The 16,956-nt window shown below is 36.3% G+C and overlaps 1 protein-coding gene across 2 annotated transcripts in view; it reads right to left on the bottom strand.

The window, feature by feature from the left end:
- Positions 1 to 16,956, bottom strand: part of KLF8 (KLF transcription factor 8) — an 83,958-nt gene that overhangs the window by 53,969 nt on the left and 13,033 nt on the right. The window contains exons 2-3 of one of the 2 annotated variants that reach the window (XM_047765534.1): positions 14,743 to 14,814; positions 6,138 to 6,211 (exon numbers count right to left, since the gene is read on the bottom strand). In XM_047765534.1, coding sequence (XP_047621490.1) covers positions 6,138 to 6,211; positions 14,743 to 14,814 — 146 coding nt within the window. The remainder of the gene's footprint in view (positions 1 to 6,137; positions 6,212 to 14,742; positions 14,815 to 16,956) is intronic. The other variant, XM_047765535.1, reaches the window with a different exon arrangement.

Below are 16,956 nucleotides of genomic sequence, written 5' to 3'. Positions count from 1 at the left end.
TTGATCATGGCCTGAGAACTTCCATATGCCCTTGTTGAAGTTGAAAAAAAAAAAAGATATAATGTAAGGAGTGAGTTTTCAGCCCTAGAGTTTGGGAAGTTTTTAAGAATTCTTGCAAAGATGACTAAAAATGGCTCCCTATTCCTCTTTCCATTGAATACAATTAGCTTTGGGCAAAACTTTCCTTGAAAAAGACACATGCACCCACATGGTCATTGCAGCACTATTCACAATAGCCAAGACATGGAAACAACCTCAATGTCCATTGAGATGAATGTTTAAGAAGATGTGGTATATATACACAATGGAATACTACTCAGCCATAAAAAAGAACAAAATAATGCCATTTGCAGCAACATGGATGGAACTAGAGACACTCATACTGAGTGAAGTAAATCAGAAAGAGAAAGATAAATACCATATGATATCACTTATATCTGGAATCTAATATATGGAACAAATGAACCTTTCCACAGAAAAGAAACTTATGGACATGGAGCACAAACTTGTGGTTGCCAAGGGGGAGGGGAAAGGAGTGGGATGGACTGGGAGTCTCGGGTTAATAGATACAAACTATTGCTTTTGGAATGGATAAGCAATGAGATTCTGCTGTATAGCACAGGGAACTATATCTAGTCACTTGTGATGGAGCATGATGGAGGATAATGTGAGAAAAGAAGTATATGTGTATATATATATATATGACTGGGCCACTTTGCTGTACAGTAGAAAATTGACAGAACGCTGTAAACCAACTATAATGGAAAAATTATTTTTAAAAAATTTAGGGAGTTCCTGTCATGGCATAGCAGAAACGAATCTGACTGGGAACCATAAGGTTGTGGGTTTGATCCCTGGCCTCGCTCAGTGGGTTAAGGATCTGGGGTTGCCATAAGCTGTGGTGTAGTTCACAGATGCAGCTCGGATCTGGTGTTGCTGTGGTTTTGGCATAGGCTGGCAGCTGCAGCTCTGATTAGACTCCTAGCCTGGGAAACTCCATGTGCCACAGGTGTGGCCCTCAAAAGACAAAAGACTAAAGAAAGAAAGAATTAAAGGATGGTTTCAGAAAAAAAAGAAACTACTTGACATTTCTCCAACTACTGACATTGAGAGAACTGAAAATATGTTGAGTGTTCACATTATACTTTTCTAACAATTAATATGTATCTCAATAGTAACTTTAGAGGAAAAATAGTTATGTGACATTATTAAAAAAAATTCTCACAAAGATGACTAATACAGTTACCACAGCTTTGGAAGCCCATCTGAGTGATTTGAAGCTCTGTGTTCAGATTTTTCTCTTTAAATCACTTCTTTTCATCTTCAATATTGTGTGATTACTTCAGGTTTTAAGTGTTCTGTAGTCTGTAGTCAGTCACTATCACTTTTCAAAGAAAGAGAATATTTACCCATTCGCTATTTTAAAACTTCAGGCTGCAGATTTCTAAGATTTCTGAGAATGTGAAGAAGGTTGGGTATGAAAAAAACACAAGAGACATGGGGGTCATTTTAAGAGAAGTTTTAATTTCCACAATCCTTCCCTTCAAATGTCCAGAATTCTAATCAGATTTTAAGCTAATTTGAGTTGACAATGTATATGAATAACTGATGATTTACTTTGCTGTACACCTGAAATTAACACAGCTTTATAAGTCAACTATAGCCCGATAAAAATTTAAAAAATAAAAATGTCATTTACTGATAATGTCACCAAGGAGTATGGAAATTCTAAAAAGAAACCCAGAGAAAAGGTGATCAATTTCACAAATATTTAAGCCCTTGAGCATTTGATAAAAATAGGTAGAAAGGTCCTGGGTGGTGGAGGGTTAGAGGCATCATTTGCTTAAAACAGCTCTGATTTAGAGCTTGAAAGTGGGATGGCATGACTAGAAAGAAAATGAAATAAAATACTCTAGTCAGCGCAGCAAGTTATTGTTATGGTAATAAGACAAAGCCCAGGCTCCTCCCAAACAGAAAGAGGAGAGATACTTTTGTATACAGGTCCCTTCAAGCTTTGCTCTGGGTTTAGACTAATCATTTTATTCCCCAAGTGCACTTGTATGCACAACATACATATATGTGCACATTCATTGTTTAAGTAAAAATGTCACTTTAACCCTATGAATCTCCAGTAAGGACATCAGGTATTTGGGTATTAGAGAAAGAACAGGTGGATGGAATTGGATATTATTGGAACACTAGATGTAATCTAAACCTAGACAGATTTCAAATTTTACTTCACCACTATCTCAATAGTAAATGGAGCACTATAAGACAAAATAATTCATCAATTTGTACAAACTAATGGAATAGGCAATCCTAAAGGATGGAGAGAAAGTATTAAGCATAGTAGCAGCTACATCCGTGCAAAATGAGGTCAGAAATGTATATATGTAGGTATATACATATGTATGCATGTATTATGTCTGTATGTATATGTATATTAGGTGTTTGATTTATTAACTAGTGTGAAAATATGGAAATATCACTACCTAGCATGAAACTATGAAAAATAATAAAATGAAACATTTTCTTCCTCAAACCATTAGTTTTGGCTGGAGCATAGATAAATTATTTTACTTAAATAGTTATATATTAGGAAAAAATATATGCATAACACATTGTAGTGGGAAGAATGGATTTCCCCCATAGATATGTTCCATGTCTTAATCCCCAGAACCCGTGATTTTTACTTTATTTGGAAAGTGTAATTAAGTTAAGGATCTTGAAGAGATTATTCTGGATTATTTGGGTAGGGCCTAATAATTAAGTTAAGGATATTGAAGAGATTATTCTGGATTATTTGGGTAGGCCCTAAATTAAATAATGAGGATCCTTATAAAAGGCACACAGAGGAGAGACACACAGAAGCACAGAGAAATCAATATGAAGACGCACACAGACATTGGAGTGCTGAGGCCACAAGTCAAAGGACATCTGCATCCACCAGAACCATGGAAAGGGCAAAGAACAGATTCTCCTCTAGAGCCTTGGGATAGATCATGGCACTGACAACACCTTGATTTTGAACTTCTGGCCTCTATAACTGTAATAGAATACATTTCTGTTGTCTTAAGCCACCCAATTTGCAGTAATTTTTTTGTGGCAGCCCTAGGAAACTAATGCCTCACATCAAACCCAGAATTCTCCAGACTATTTAGGACAAAACTAACATAGGTCTTTACGTATTTTTAGCTGATCTAATTTTTTAAGTGAGTAAATAATATTCATGATAAGAATATGAAAAAAATTGTGAAGGAGGTACACAAATAATTTAAGTTTGGGAGACAAAGAATAGCACTGTGTAAACAAGATAAATTTACATGAAGCCACTGACAGTTAGAAAACAAGTAATAAGCAGAGCCACACGAGGGACGAATACAGATAATTTAACATTCCAGGAGCTCAGGGCACTAGAGGCTAGTGTGAATTGGAATTATCAGTGAAAGTTTTATGGAAGAAATGAAAGTAGAATTTCGACCCTATAAAAAATGTGAGATTTATTAAATTAAACAGGCTGATTGAAGCGTATTCCAGACAGAAAGAATGGTATGGGAAAAGGTGTCATTGAGAAACTTTGAGTAATGTATGACATGATTAGACAGTATCATAGAAATATTGTTACTTTTCTTGGGTATGTAGGTGTTGATGTAGTTATATAGGAGAATGTCATTATTTGTAAGTGATGCATGCTAAATTATTTAGGCCTGAAGTTTCCTGTTGTAAATTACTTTCAAAGGTAAGAAATGAAAGAAAAAGAAAAAGAGAAAGAGAGGGAGAGAATCACAGAAAAAGAGACTATATATAACTATGTGAGAATATATGCCAAAACGTTAGTGACATTAAATTGGAGTGGGGAAGACATGTATGATTCAATATGAACCCTAGAGCTGCTCATACACTTTGTCCAAGAAATCTTACTTCCAGAAAATAATCAGAAACTAGAAACAAAGGGCGGGTGACAAACAAGTGCTCTTTCATTATATGGCATGGCGATGTAGGAATTCAAAGAAGTGAGAGCAGCATGTGTGTACTGAGCAAGACAACCATTTACCAATCATACCTCATGACGTAAATCACATAATGAACCAAACTAGGAGGCTTCTGCCCCTTAGGATTTTGCCAGCATTGTACTGTTATAAAACACGAGTGCTGAGCAAGGACATGGTCAGTGCTCTGTGGCCATGTATCACTAGTACCTTAGCTTTACTAAAAACAAGATATCTTGGAAATGGCAAGAAACAAAAACAAGTGCTTAGATTATATACTATCCAGAATTTTCTATACATTGTACCAAGTTCAAAGTGACTTCAAATTCTGGAATCTTAGTATACTTAACACATGGAAAAACATTTTTGGAATTGTATTTAGGTGTACTGAGATTTCAAAATAAGGTAGCCATGTACACTTGACAACATTTCACTGAATTATTTTTATTAAAAATCCAATACATTTTATCTAACAATTATACTCAGTTTCCTCTTAGTATTTACTAAAGCACCAACAACTAACCTGCAGATGTTTTGCAACAATTAGCAACTTTTGATATGATAATAGTCCCTAAATGGCAACAACTACAAATAAGGTAAACAAGACCTTATATTGGTTTTAATGTCATTAAAACAGTACAAAGACATCTCATCCACATGCACATGTAACTTAAACAAAACCAATTGTACTCCAAAGACAAAGCATTTAATGATTAAAAATATTTTTTTTCTAAAATAAGACTCATTAAATGTCAGCCAGAAACTTTATCTGGTGACTTAAGAAACAGATGAGTACTGGACATGTAATGTAAAACTGTATACAATTTTACAGACAATTTAAGGGATTTTCAAGGATAATTTTAAATGTATTGGGTTTCACTTATGCAATGACTTTAGAACTCAACCCTAAGCAAAATGGGAGTTCCACATCTAACACAGAGTGCTTAGCTGTAAAAACCAGATAATCTGTTTTGAATCCTTTTTCAAGGAGTGTCCAAGCACAAAATTTTCTTCTCTGTAAAATGGGAACATTAAGAATACCTATCTATAATGACTAATTTTATGTGTCAACTTGGTTGGGCCAGATGCCCATATATTTGGTCAAACATCATTCTGAATGTTTCTTCTCTGAAGAAGTTTTTTGGATGATATTAACATTTAAATCATTGAATTTTGAATAAAGCATTGAACTTTGAATTCTGAATAAACCCTCCATAATATGGGTTAGCCTCATCCAATCACTTGAAGGCTTTATTTTTATTTATTTATTTTTTAGGGCTGCAGGTGCTACATACAGAAGTTCCCAGGCTAGGGGTCGAATGGGAGCTGCAGCTGCCATCCAAGCTGCATCCTCATGGATACTGTTGGGTTCATTTCCACTGAGCCATAGTCACTTAAGGCTTTAATAAACAAAGACTGACCTCCTTCAAGGAAGAAAGGCAAAAAAATTCTTCCAGCAGACTGCCTTTGGACTAGAACTGTAACTCTTCTGTGGCTCTCCAGTTTACCAGCCTACCCCATCAGATTTTGAATTCACCAGGACTTCATAATCATGCAAGCCAATTCCTTAAAATCTTTCTCTCTATATAGAGAGGTGGACAAAGATAGATATATTTGGATAGATATATAGATATAGTTTTATTTTATTTGTAAAGATATATCTTTATATATAGTATATGTAGTATTTATATCCATAGTTATATAGACAGATACATTTTTATTTATATCTATAGTTATAGAGATAGATGTTGAGACATACAGATTCTGATGATTCTGTTTATTAGGAGAACTCTGACTAAGATACTATCCAACAGAGTTATTGTGAAGATTAAATAGGACAATGCATTTAGTATATCGAGTGCCCAAAATGTGGAATAGCGCTAGATAAATGATGGCTACTGTCTACTATGAATCTAATATTGTCCCTAAATGCTTGATCCCAGAAGTTATGTTTCTTTTAGGCCAGATTTGCTATTTATTTGAACCAGAAACCCAGGCATATAGATACTTCCTGGAAACCTCCCTTCCTTCACCCCTTCGCAGCCCCTACCATGCTGTTAGAGAAATGAGCTTCAATTCTATAATGATTACCAGATACTCAATTCTATTATGTCTTAATATTAGTATTTCATTTGCCCGATAACTGACCTGTTTGAATACATGCATTGATCCAGTTTCTGAATTAAGTTGGACCTCCAAGTTGTTTATGAGTTGATCCATATCTGGAAAAGAAACAAGGGAAAGATAATTTTAAAATAAGATCTAATCCACTATATGCATACAATATGCCATTTACCCTTGGTTACAATGGCTTGTATCCTATGAACATTATTTTTCAGGACTTACCTACACAATGAGAAGTCAGTATATGGACAACATTCTAATGTATTTATTCTACTCACCAAGACAGCCCTTATTGGTCCCTAAGAATATTAGCTGCCCCCTCCCCTCAAATCCTATATGAACATGAAACTAATTTTTTCAACCGCTTCAACTCTCACTACCTTCATAAGATTATCATAGTGACATAATCTCTAGAATCTTCCCCTTCCTGTCCTACTTATCATTTTAAGGAGTTCCAGGCTCCTGTATTTATTTACCCTAATGAACTCGTTTATTTTATATATCAGCACTATACCTCTTTCTAAAGAAGTATTTTAAATTTCTACTTCACTTAAATATTTAAGCCAAGTGGGGTTCATATAAACAATATTCTATTTCCTTTTTAGATAATTTTTCTTCCTGTGAAAGTAAATACTTGATGGCTTCACACAGTTGCCCTATACCATCACAATCATTTCCATCAGTAGTACCTACTAGCACCTCTTTGACCAGATTTCCTTTGATTTATTTATATTCTTTTTTTTTTTCATTTTTGGCTGACCTGCGGTATGTATGAGCTTCAGGGCCAGGGATCAGATCTGAGCTGCAGTAGTGACCTAAGCCATAGTGGCAGCAATGCTCCATCATCAACCCACTATGTTAGGCTGTGTCCCAGAGATCTCAAGAGTCCTATTGTGCTACAGAAGGAGCTCCTGATTTATCTACATTCTAATCTCACTAAAAATGAAAACATAGTGTAAAGAAAGTGAATCTACAGCTTGCATTGGACTTAACTGGTCAGATTTCAGATTATGCTAAGTGTATCCAAGTCAATTACAACAGTTTCCTCATTTATTATCTGATTGTATTTCAAAAGATAGTCCAAATATCAGTTAATTGTTTTGGATATCAAATACATTTATCCATAACATGTTCATTTTACAGATCACTTCACAATAGCCATTTAAGACCTAATGCAGTTAAAATACAATGAGTGAACAATCAGCAAGGATATAAATATAACACATACAACAAATACTAACAGACATAAAAGGAGAAAATATGGGAATACAATCATAGTAGGAGACTTTAACACCCCCCTCACATCAATGGACAGATCCTCTAGACCAAAAATCAATAAGGCAACAGAGATCCCAAAGGACATAACAGAAAAGCTAGACTTAATTGACATCTTCAGGACATTACATCCAAAAAAAAAAATCAGAATATACATTCTTCTCAAGTGCACACGGAACATTCTCAAGAATTGATCACATACTGGGGCACAAAGCTAACCTCAACAAATTTAATAGTATAGAAATTATTTCAAGTATCTTCTCTGACCACAATGGCATGAAACTAGAAATCAACCACAGGAAAAGAAATGAGAAAAAACCTACTACATGGAGACTAAACAACATGCTACTAAAAAACCAAGGGGTCATTGAGGACAACAAGAAGGAAATTAAAAACTACCTTGAGACAAATGATAATGAAGACACATCCACTCAAAAATCTATGGGAGGCCACAAAAGCAGTGCTCAGAGGGAAATTCATACCAATACAGGCCTTCCTCAAAAAAGAAGAAAAATCTCAAATGGCAACTTCACTCAACACTTAAATGAATTAGAAAAAGAAGAACAAACAAAACCTAAAGTCAGCAGAAGGGAGGAAATTATAAAGATCAAAGAGGAAATCAATAAAATAGAGATTAACAAAACAATTGAAGAAATCAATGAAACCAAGAGCTGGTTCTTTGAAAAGGTAAACAAAATTGACAAACCTCTGGTGAGACTCACCAAGAAGAGGAGAGAAAAAACCCAAATAAACAAAATGAGAAATGAAAAAGGACAAGTCACAACGGATACTATAGAAATACAAAACACCATGAGAGAATACTATCAACAGTTGTATGCCAAAATTTGATAATATGTAAGAAATGGACAACTTTCTAGAGACTTACAGCCTGCCAAAACTGAATCAAGAAGAAATAGATCAACTGAACTGGCCAGCCACTAGAAACGAAATTGAATATGTCATAAAAACACTCCCTACAAAGAAAAGTCCAGGACCAGATGGCTTCACACGTGAATTCTACCAAACATACAAAGAGGAAGTGATAACCATCCTCCTCAAACTTTTTCAAAAGGTTGAAGAAGAAGGAACACTCCCAACGATATTCTATGATGCCACCATCACCCTCATTCCAAAACCAGACAAAGATAGCACCAACAAAGAAAACTATACGCCAATATCTTTGGCGAATATAGACGAAAAAATTCTCAAAAAATTTTAGCCAACCAAATCAAACAACACATAAAAAAGATCATACGACACGAACAGGTGGGATTCATCCCAGGTGCACAAGGATGGTTCAACATATGCAAATCAAACAACGTCATACATCACAGTAACAAAAGTCAAAAACCACAAGATCATCTCAATAGATGCAGAAAAAGCACTTGACAAAGTCCGATATCCATTCATGATGAAAAAACTCTTACCAAAGTGGGTATAGAGGGAACATACCTTAACATAATCAAAGCCATTTATGGAAAACCCACAGCAAATATAATACTCAATGGAGAAAAGCTGAAAGCCTTCCCACCTAAATCTGGAACAAGACAAGGATGCCCACTCTCACCACCATTATTCAGCATAGTCTTGGAAGTCCTAACCACAGCATATCAGACAAACCAAAGAAATAAAAGGCATCCAAAAAGGAAGAGAAGAGGTAAAACAGTCACTGTATGCAGATGACAGGATACTATACATAGAAAACCCTAAGGACTCAACCCCCAGAACACTTGAACTGATCAGCAAATTCAGAAAAGTAGCAGGATATAAGATTAACATTCAGAAATCAGTCACATTTCTGTATACTAAAAATGAAATATTAGAAAAAGGAATACAAAAATACAATACCATTTAAAATTGCACCCCAAAAAATCAAATACCTGGGAACACACCTGACCAAGGAGGTAAAGGACTTACATGCCGAGAACTATAAAACATTAATCAAGGAAATTAAAGAAGATGTAAAGAAATGGAAAGATATTCCATGCTCCTGGGTCAGAAAAATTAATATTGTAAAAATGGCTATACTACTCAAAGCAATCTACAGATTCAATGCAATCCCTATCAAACTACCCATGACATTTTTCACAGAACTACAACAAACAGTTCAACAATTTATGTGGAACCACAAAAGATCCAGAATTGCCAAGGCAATCCTGAGGAACAAAAACCAAGCAGGAGGCATAACTCTCCCAGACTTCAGGCAATAGTACAAAGCCACAGTCATCAAGACAGTGTGGTACTGGTACCAAAACAGACAGACAGACCAATGGAACAGAGTAGAGAGCCCAGAAACAAACCCAGGCACCTATGGTCAAGTAATCTTTGACAAAGGAGGCAAGAACATGAAATGGGAAAAAGACAGTCTTTTCAGCAAGTCGTGATGGGAAACCTGGACAGCTGCATGCAAATCAATGAAACTAGAACACACCCTCACACCATGCAGGAAATCAACTCAAAATGGCTGAAAGACTGAAATCTAAGAAAAGACAACGTCAAGATCCTGGAAGCAAACATAGGCAAAGCATTCTTTGACATCAACCTTACAAATGCTTTCTCAGGTCAGTCTCCTAAAGCAACAGAAATAAGAGCAAAAATATGGGACCTAATCAAACTGACAGCCTTTTGCAGAGCCAAGGAAACCAAAAGAGAACAAAAAGACCACTTACAGGTTGGGAGAAAATACTTTCAAATGATGCAACTGACAAGGGTTTAATCTCTAAAATATGCAAGCAACTTATACAACTCAACAGCAAAAAAGCCAACAACCCAATGGAAAAATGGGCAAAAGACCTGAATAGACATTTCTCCAAACAAGATATACAGATGGCCAACAAGCACATGAAAAAATGCTCAACATCCCTGATTATTAGAGAAGTGCAAATTAAAACTACCATGAGATACTACCTCACACCAATCAGAATGGCCATCATTAATAAGTCCGCAAATAACAAATGCTGGAGGGGGTGTGGAGAAAAGGGAACCCTCCTGCACTGTTGGTTGGAATGTAGGCTGGTACAACCACTATGGAAAACAGTGTGGAGGTATCTTAGAAAACTACACATAGAACTACCATATGACTTAGAAATCCCACTCTTGGTCATACATCTGGACAAAATTTTCCTTGAAAAATACTCCTGCACCCGCATGTTCATTGCAGCACTATTCACAATAGTCAAGACATGGAAAAAATCCAAATGTCCATCAACAGATGATTGGATTAGGAGGATGTGGTGCATATAAAGAATGGAATACTACTCATCCATGAAAAAGAACGACATAATGCCATTTGCAGCAACATGGATGGAACAAGAGACTCTCATACTTAGTAAGTCAGAAAGAGAGAGACAAATACCATATGATATCACTTATATCTGGAATCTAATATATGGCACAAAGGAACCTTTCCACAGAAAAGAAAATCATGGACTTGCAGAATAGACTTGTGTTTGCCAAGGGGGAGGGGGAGGGAATGGGGTGGTTGGGGAGCTTTGGGTTAACAGATACAAACTATTGCCTTTGGAATGGATTAGTGATGAGATCCTGCTGTGGAGCACTGGGAACTATGTCTAGTCCCTTATGATGGAGCATGATAATGTGAGAAAATAGAACGTGTACATGTATGTGTCACTGGGTCACCATGCCGTACAGTAGAAAAAAATTTTATTGGAGAAAGAACAAGTTAAAAAATAATGATGAAAATAAGAATAGAAAAGAAATATACGCAACTGTAAAAAATTATAATACAGAAACACAGAAAAGTACACGATAAACCTAAAAACAATTCCTTTATTAATTGACTGTTAGGAATTGAGGAAATTAGTTTTAATTAGGTTATTAGGCAATATTACACAATGAATCTTCTATTGAGATTATGAAGAAAATTTCTGCGCCACTGTAGAAGAGCTGGAAGAATTTTGACATTTTAAAATATTTCCAATTTTATTTCAAAATACATGCATTTTCTTTGATGCAAGTATGTGGGTCAAACTGCTTTTATATACCGTCATCATTCACGAAATATTTATTGCCTAATTACTGTGTGTAAAAGGTTATACTGGGCAGATTGCTATCGGTTTTAGTTCTGGGTCAACCAGACATTTAGAGTCAGCAAGTATAGCAGAGAGCACTGACCTGGGAGTTAGATGCCAAAGAATTATATCCTATAATCTTTGTCAAGGCCTTTTTCTTTCTAAGCCTCAGCTTTTCTGTGTAGAATTTAAATTGTTCTCTGCAGAGTCCTAAGGCCTCTATGAAACCTCTTTAGGGGCAGGAGTTGGGGTTAGCAGAGGAAGAAACTTTGTAAGGAATAAGCACAGCAGTCAGTTGCAGAAAACTCAAATTTCAATTAGATTGTAAGTTTTTTGCAGGCAGAGATTTTCATCTTTGATTGGTTTTTCAGGGGCTTAGAACAGCGCCTGGCACATAGTAGGTGTTCAATACATTACTAAAAGTTTTTGATGACAGTGACAGAAAAATAGAACAAGGAAGTGTGTTTTCTCAAGCACAGGAATTGGACAACAGTGGGGAAAATAAAATTAAATAGGTTATATATGAGAGATGTTTGAAGGCTTTAATAAATAAAGACTTTTTATTATGTTAATATTGAATGTAATTAACTGTGAGGTATGAGGTATCAGAGAGGGCAGCCTTTTCTGATTTCAACAAGTAGGGGAAAAGGAGGTGCAATGGTAGAAAAACAATGGCCAAGCAGGTAACTCTCATATTCCACAGATGGGCCATCAAAAAAGCCAGGAGAGAGTGGAGAGAATTTTCTTCTTCCTTTCCATTCACCTATCCTTCAATCAGGCCTTGTTATTTCTAGACAAGATAGCTTACAAGAGCCATCTCCTATCTGGTCTTCTTCAATTCCTATGTATTATGAAACAGCACAGTTGAGGAAGCAGAATAACTTTGACAAGCTATTTAGCCACTATGAACCTCAGTTTCTTCACCTGCCAAGAGGTAGGGGAAATAGCACTGATTTTATAGGGTTAATGTGAGGGTTCTATGGATTACTACATGTAAATGCACTTAAAATACTTCCTGGCATATAAAAAGTTTTCAATATAATTAGCTATTGTTTCCACTATCTAGGAATCAGATGGGGCCTTTATACTCTTTAAGGAGTCCTTTATACTTTGTGCTTACAAGCCTTCTCTACCTCTTATATTTAAGGTTTTTAGCACCTCTGTCAACCCATTCTCACTGACTGAGGGTCCATCATCTTTGACCCCTCTCTCCATCTCCAGCCAATTGGTTATCAGCCGCAATAAATTCTACTGTATAAATATCACTTAAACCTAACCCTTCAACTCCAAGTCACTCCCCTCCCCTTTTTTTTTTTTGCTTTTTAGGGCCACACCTGCAGCATATGGAGGTTCTCAGGCTAGGGGTCAAATGGGAGATGTAGCTGGGCCTACGCCATAGCCACAGCAATGCCAGATTCAAGCCATGTCTGCAATCTACATCGTAGCTCACAATAATGCTGGATCCTTAACCCACTAAGCAAGGCCAGGGACTGTGTCCTCATGGATACTAGCCAGGTTCATTACCACTGAGACACAATAGGAACTCCCTGACTTCCCCTTTTAATCATACATCACATTGCTACGCAAGTGTGGTAAAAACAAGAAGGCTCTGAAGTAAGTGCCCAGGGCCACATACTGGCTCTGCTACTTCTTAACAATATGACTTCAAGGAAGTTGTTGACTGCCCTTTGTCTGTTTCCCTAACTATAAAATGGAGGTAATAATAGTACCAGCTCATAGAATTTTCATGAGGATTTATTAAGTTAATATGTGTTCAAGTGTTTAAAACAGTACCTGGCACAATGTCATTGTCTGTTTCCCCTACCACCACGTGATCCTTGCAATAGTTACCTCGTCTTGTTCTTCTCTGTATCCCTTTCTTTTAGCAGAGTACTTCCTCCATTTAATGTGCTAATGTCTAATGAATGAATGATTATAGGAATAAGAAAGGTTATTTAATAGCAATAATATTACAATATAAAATAATACTATTTAATAGCAATAATCAAGGAGTTTGAAAAATATTTTTTTGCCCCACCCATATCACAGATATTTTAGTCCAATGGCATCCTCAGACCCAAAGAGCAGCCATTAGATAACTCTGAACAACATTCTAAATGTTGGTAGGAGTAAAAGGAAAGCTCCAGGAAGGTGTACTTGTTTCTTTTTAAAAACTGTTTTCTTTAATGTTTAGCCAGACAAAGTTTAAAACTGAAGGAAACTAGGGCTTACAGAACAGTATCAAAGAAAGCTCAGTTTTATTTTAAACTTTTTAAGCCTTTATAAAACTTTTGACTTTCTCTAGAGTTAGAGTTGCTGTTCTAAGTAGAAGCTAGACTTTCTTGTCCTTCTCCTAAGGAAAAGAGTACTGGAGGAGGAAATAAAGGAGAGAAGGAGATGGACTAAGTCCCATCCACAGCAGGTCAATCTCTCATTTATGCAGAACATTACAAACCACACTCCAGGGACTATAACTATAGAAAATTGATAAGATTATACTACTTTTTTCATGTTCCAAGCTAATTTTGTTACTCACGTGGCATTTTCCATAGTGATCTGCTTGTTTTATGAAAGTGAACAGTGCCTCCAAGGGACAGGAGCTGGTGATTGACTAGTAAGAACACATTCCACCCTTTGGCCAGCACTGAGGGGTGAAAAATGTCTAGAGATGGAGTGAGAAGTTAGATTCTTAAGAAGAGAAGCAGGATTCCCCTAGTGGCTCAGTGGAAACGAATCTGACTAGCATCCATGAGGACGCAGGTTCCATTCCTGGCCTTGCTCAGTGGGTTAAGGATCCAGCATTGCTGTGAGCTGTGGTGTAGGCCAGCAGCTACAGCTCGGATTTTACCCCTAGCCTGGCAACCTCCTTATGCTGCTAGTGCGGGTCTAAAAAGACAAAACAAAACAAAACAAACAAACAAACAAAAAAAAGAGTGAGAGAGAGAGAAGCAAAGTAGAGTCATTGGGGCCGACAACTACAAAAGAAAGCAAAACATTGGGAATCCTGACACTGACCTATGAAGGTACCTAGTGTCTTAAGATATAGCATTTTGACAATATAAGTAATAATTCCTTATGTGCATCTATGCAGCTTTACTGTAGGGAAAAAGAGAGCTTTTATGTATCATTCCCATTTCACAGTTAATGAATTTGGAGGCCCAAGGTCACATAGTTTAGAAATGATGGAATCAGAACCAGAACTCTTATCCTCTAATTCAGATTACAGTGCTCTCTCACTACTATCTAATATCCCAAATACGGTAAGCATCTTATTTCTAAAAAACTGTCTGCTTAAAAGAAAAACAAGTTTAAGGAGAACAAACCAATTGTTCTGGAGGATCTTGAGCAGATATCATTCACTTTCAGCCTCTGACTTATAAGAAATGCCGGAACTGCTGAAAAATGAAAATTAAGGTTTTAGGATTTTGAGATTATAGGTATTTTAAAAAGTATTTTCTATGTTTTAAATATTAGAAAAAGGTAATTAAAGAACAACCAGATACACATATATTTTCAGACAGTTTGATTATATATCTTACAGAGGAATAGGGAGATTCATGATGGGCCTCTGGGAAAATCTTCAGGAATAAGGCTACTCTGAGCATGGCATTAACAATAAAATGTTGATAAAAGAGCAATAATAACCAACAGTCACCAAGTACTTACTATGTGCTAAGTATTGTTCAGCTAAAAGAACTAATACTTATATTAGCTCATTTAATCCTCAAAATTCTAGGAGTGGGCATATTATTTCCCCATTTTAAAAATGATGAAACTGAAACACAGAGATAAGTAGCTTATCCCCAAATCACCTAGCTAGCAAATGGCAGAACTGGGATCTGAACCTCAGAAGTCTAGATCTATAATGCAGCTGTAATGCTCCTTGATCTGGGTGCCAATGAGATTCCCCCAACCTCTGTTTGAATGAAATTACATACTGGAGGGTTAATGGTTGCTAGAAAAAAAAAAACCCTGCATAATAAAAGATTTGAAGATCTTCCAATTTTGCTCATTTCCTCCAAATAGGGTCATACCTATCATCATAGGAACAACTGGAAAACCCAAACTCAATAAAACCTCCATTTATGGCTTCTCAACAGATAGCTCACTATGGTTTTTCTATTGAAAGAGTCTCAACATACACAAAATCTGGAGAGTGTTTGAGGTACTTAGCCCAAATTATAGCAACCACCACCAGAGTAGGTACTCAGAAGTGGCTCCAATACAAGAAAGGCCTGCAGCTTGCATTTTCAGCTTTCCTGAATGAGAAAAAGAAAATAGGGGCAACTAAAATGCTAAAAAGAACATTAATTTAAGAGGAGAGGACATATTACCATGAAAATAATTGTAAATTGCCAGGACATACCACGTGAAAGAAAGAATGAAATTGAGTATTGCATCATTACTGTTAAGCTAAGCTAAGCTAAGCTTGAAGTAGAAAAGAAATGTAAGGTATTAAAAAGATAAGGTGATAAGAAACACCAGAAGGAGCTATATGACTTTGTTTTTTTTTCTTATTTTTTTTTCTTTTTTTTCTTTTTTGGGGAGCTGTATGACTTTGAACAAGCCATTTGACTTTCCCATGCCTCAGTTTTCTCACCTACAAGATGGAGATACATCAGCTTAGCCTGACCCCCTTACAGGGTTGTCATGAAGACCATTGTGATAATACATATAAAAATTCTTTCTAAGATGTAAATGTGAAATTGCTATATAAGTTTTTAGGAATACTTCTGTCAGAAAGGCAAAACTAAAGCACATATAAATACATACAATGCATATTTTTGTTTTCTTTTTAGGGCTGCACCAGCAGCACATGGAGGTTCCCAGGCTAGGAGTCAAATAGGAGCTACGGCCGCCAGCCTATGCCACAGCCACAGCCACAGCCACAGGCACAGCCACAGCAATGTGGGATCTGAGCTGCGTCTGCAACCTACACCACAACTCACTGCAATGCTGGATCCTTAACCCACCGAGTGAGGCCAGAGATCAAACCTGCAACCTCATCGTTCTTAGTCAGATTCATTTCCACTGTGCCATGACGGGAACTCTGGCACAATGCATACATTTTAAAGGTCCAAACTATTTACAATGACAATACCCATCTTATGATTTTTTTATGTTTATCTCCATTCTCACATGAGTTTATGTTTTACAAAATCACCTGCATAGCTTTCAGTGTTTTCAGCCATTTTCATTTCCCCCCGAAGCTCCATTTTCTTTTCCACAGAAAACCCCAAATATGCATGAAAGAAAAATCACCCTGAATGTGCTAGAATTAAGATTCTTGATTCTGAAAAATATGAAAGTTAAGGGGAATTATTATAAATGTCTAAAACTATCCTGTTGTATAGCACAGGAAACTATATCCAGTTACTCATGATAGAGCATGATGGAGGATAATGTGGGTCATTTTGCTGTACAGCAGAAATTGACAGAACACTATAAATCACTATAATGGAAAAATAATAATCATAAAATTTAAAAAATAATAAAAGTAGTTATACAAGTGGACTTGAGGTTCAACGAACTCTATG

This window comes from Phacochoerus africanus, chromosome X (genome assembly GCF_016906955.1).
Source record: "Phacochoerus africanus isolate WHEZ1 chromosome X, ROS_Pafr_v1, whole genome shotgun sequence".
NCBI classification, from domain to species: Eukaryota; Metazoa; Chordata; class Mammalia; order Artiodactyla; family Suidae; genus Phacochoerus; species Phacochoerus africanus.
Note: the sequence above shows the minus strand (reverse complement) of the source record. Positions and strands in the feature narration are given on the sequence as shown.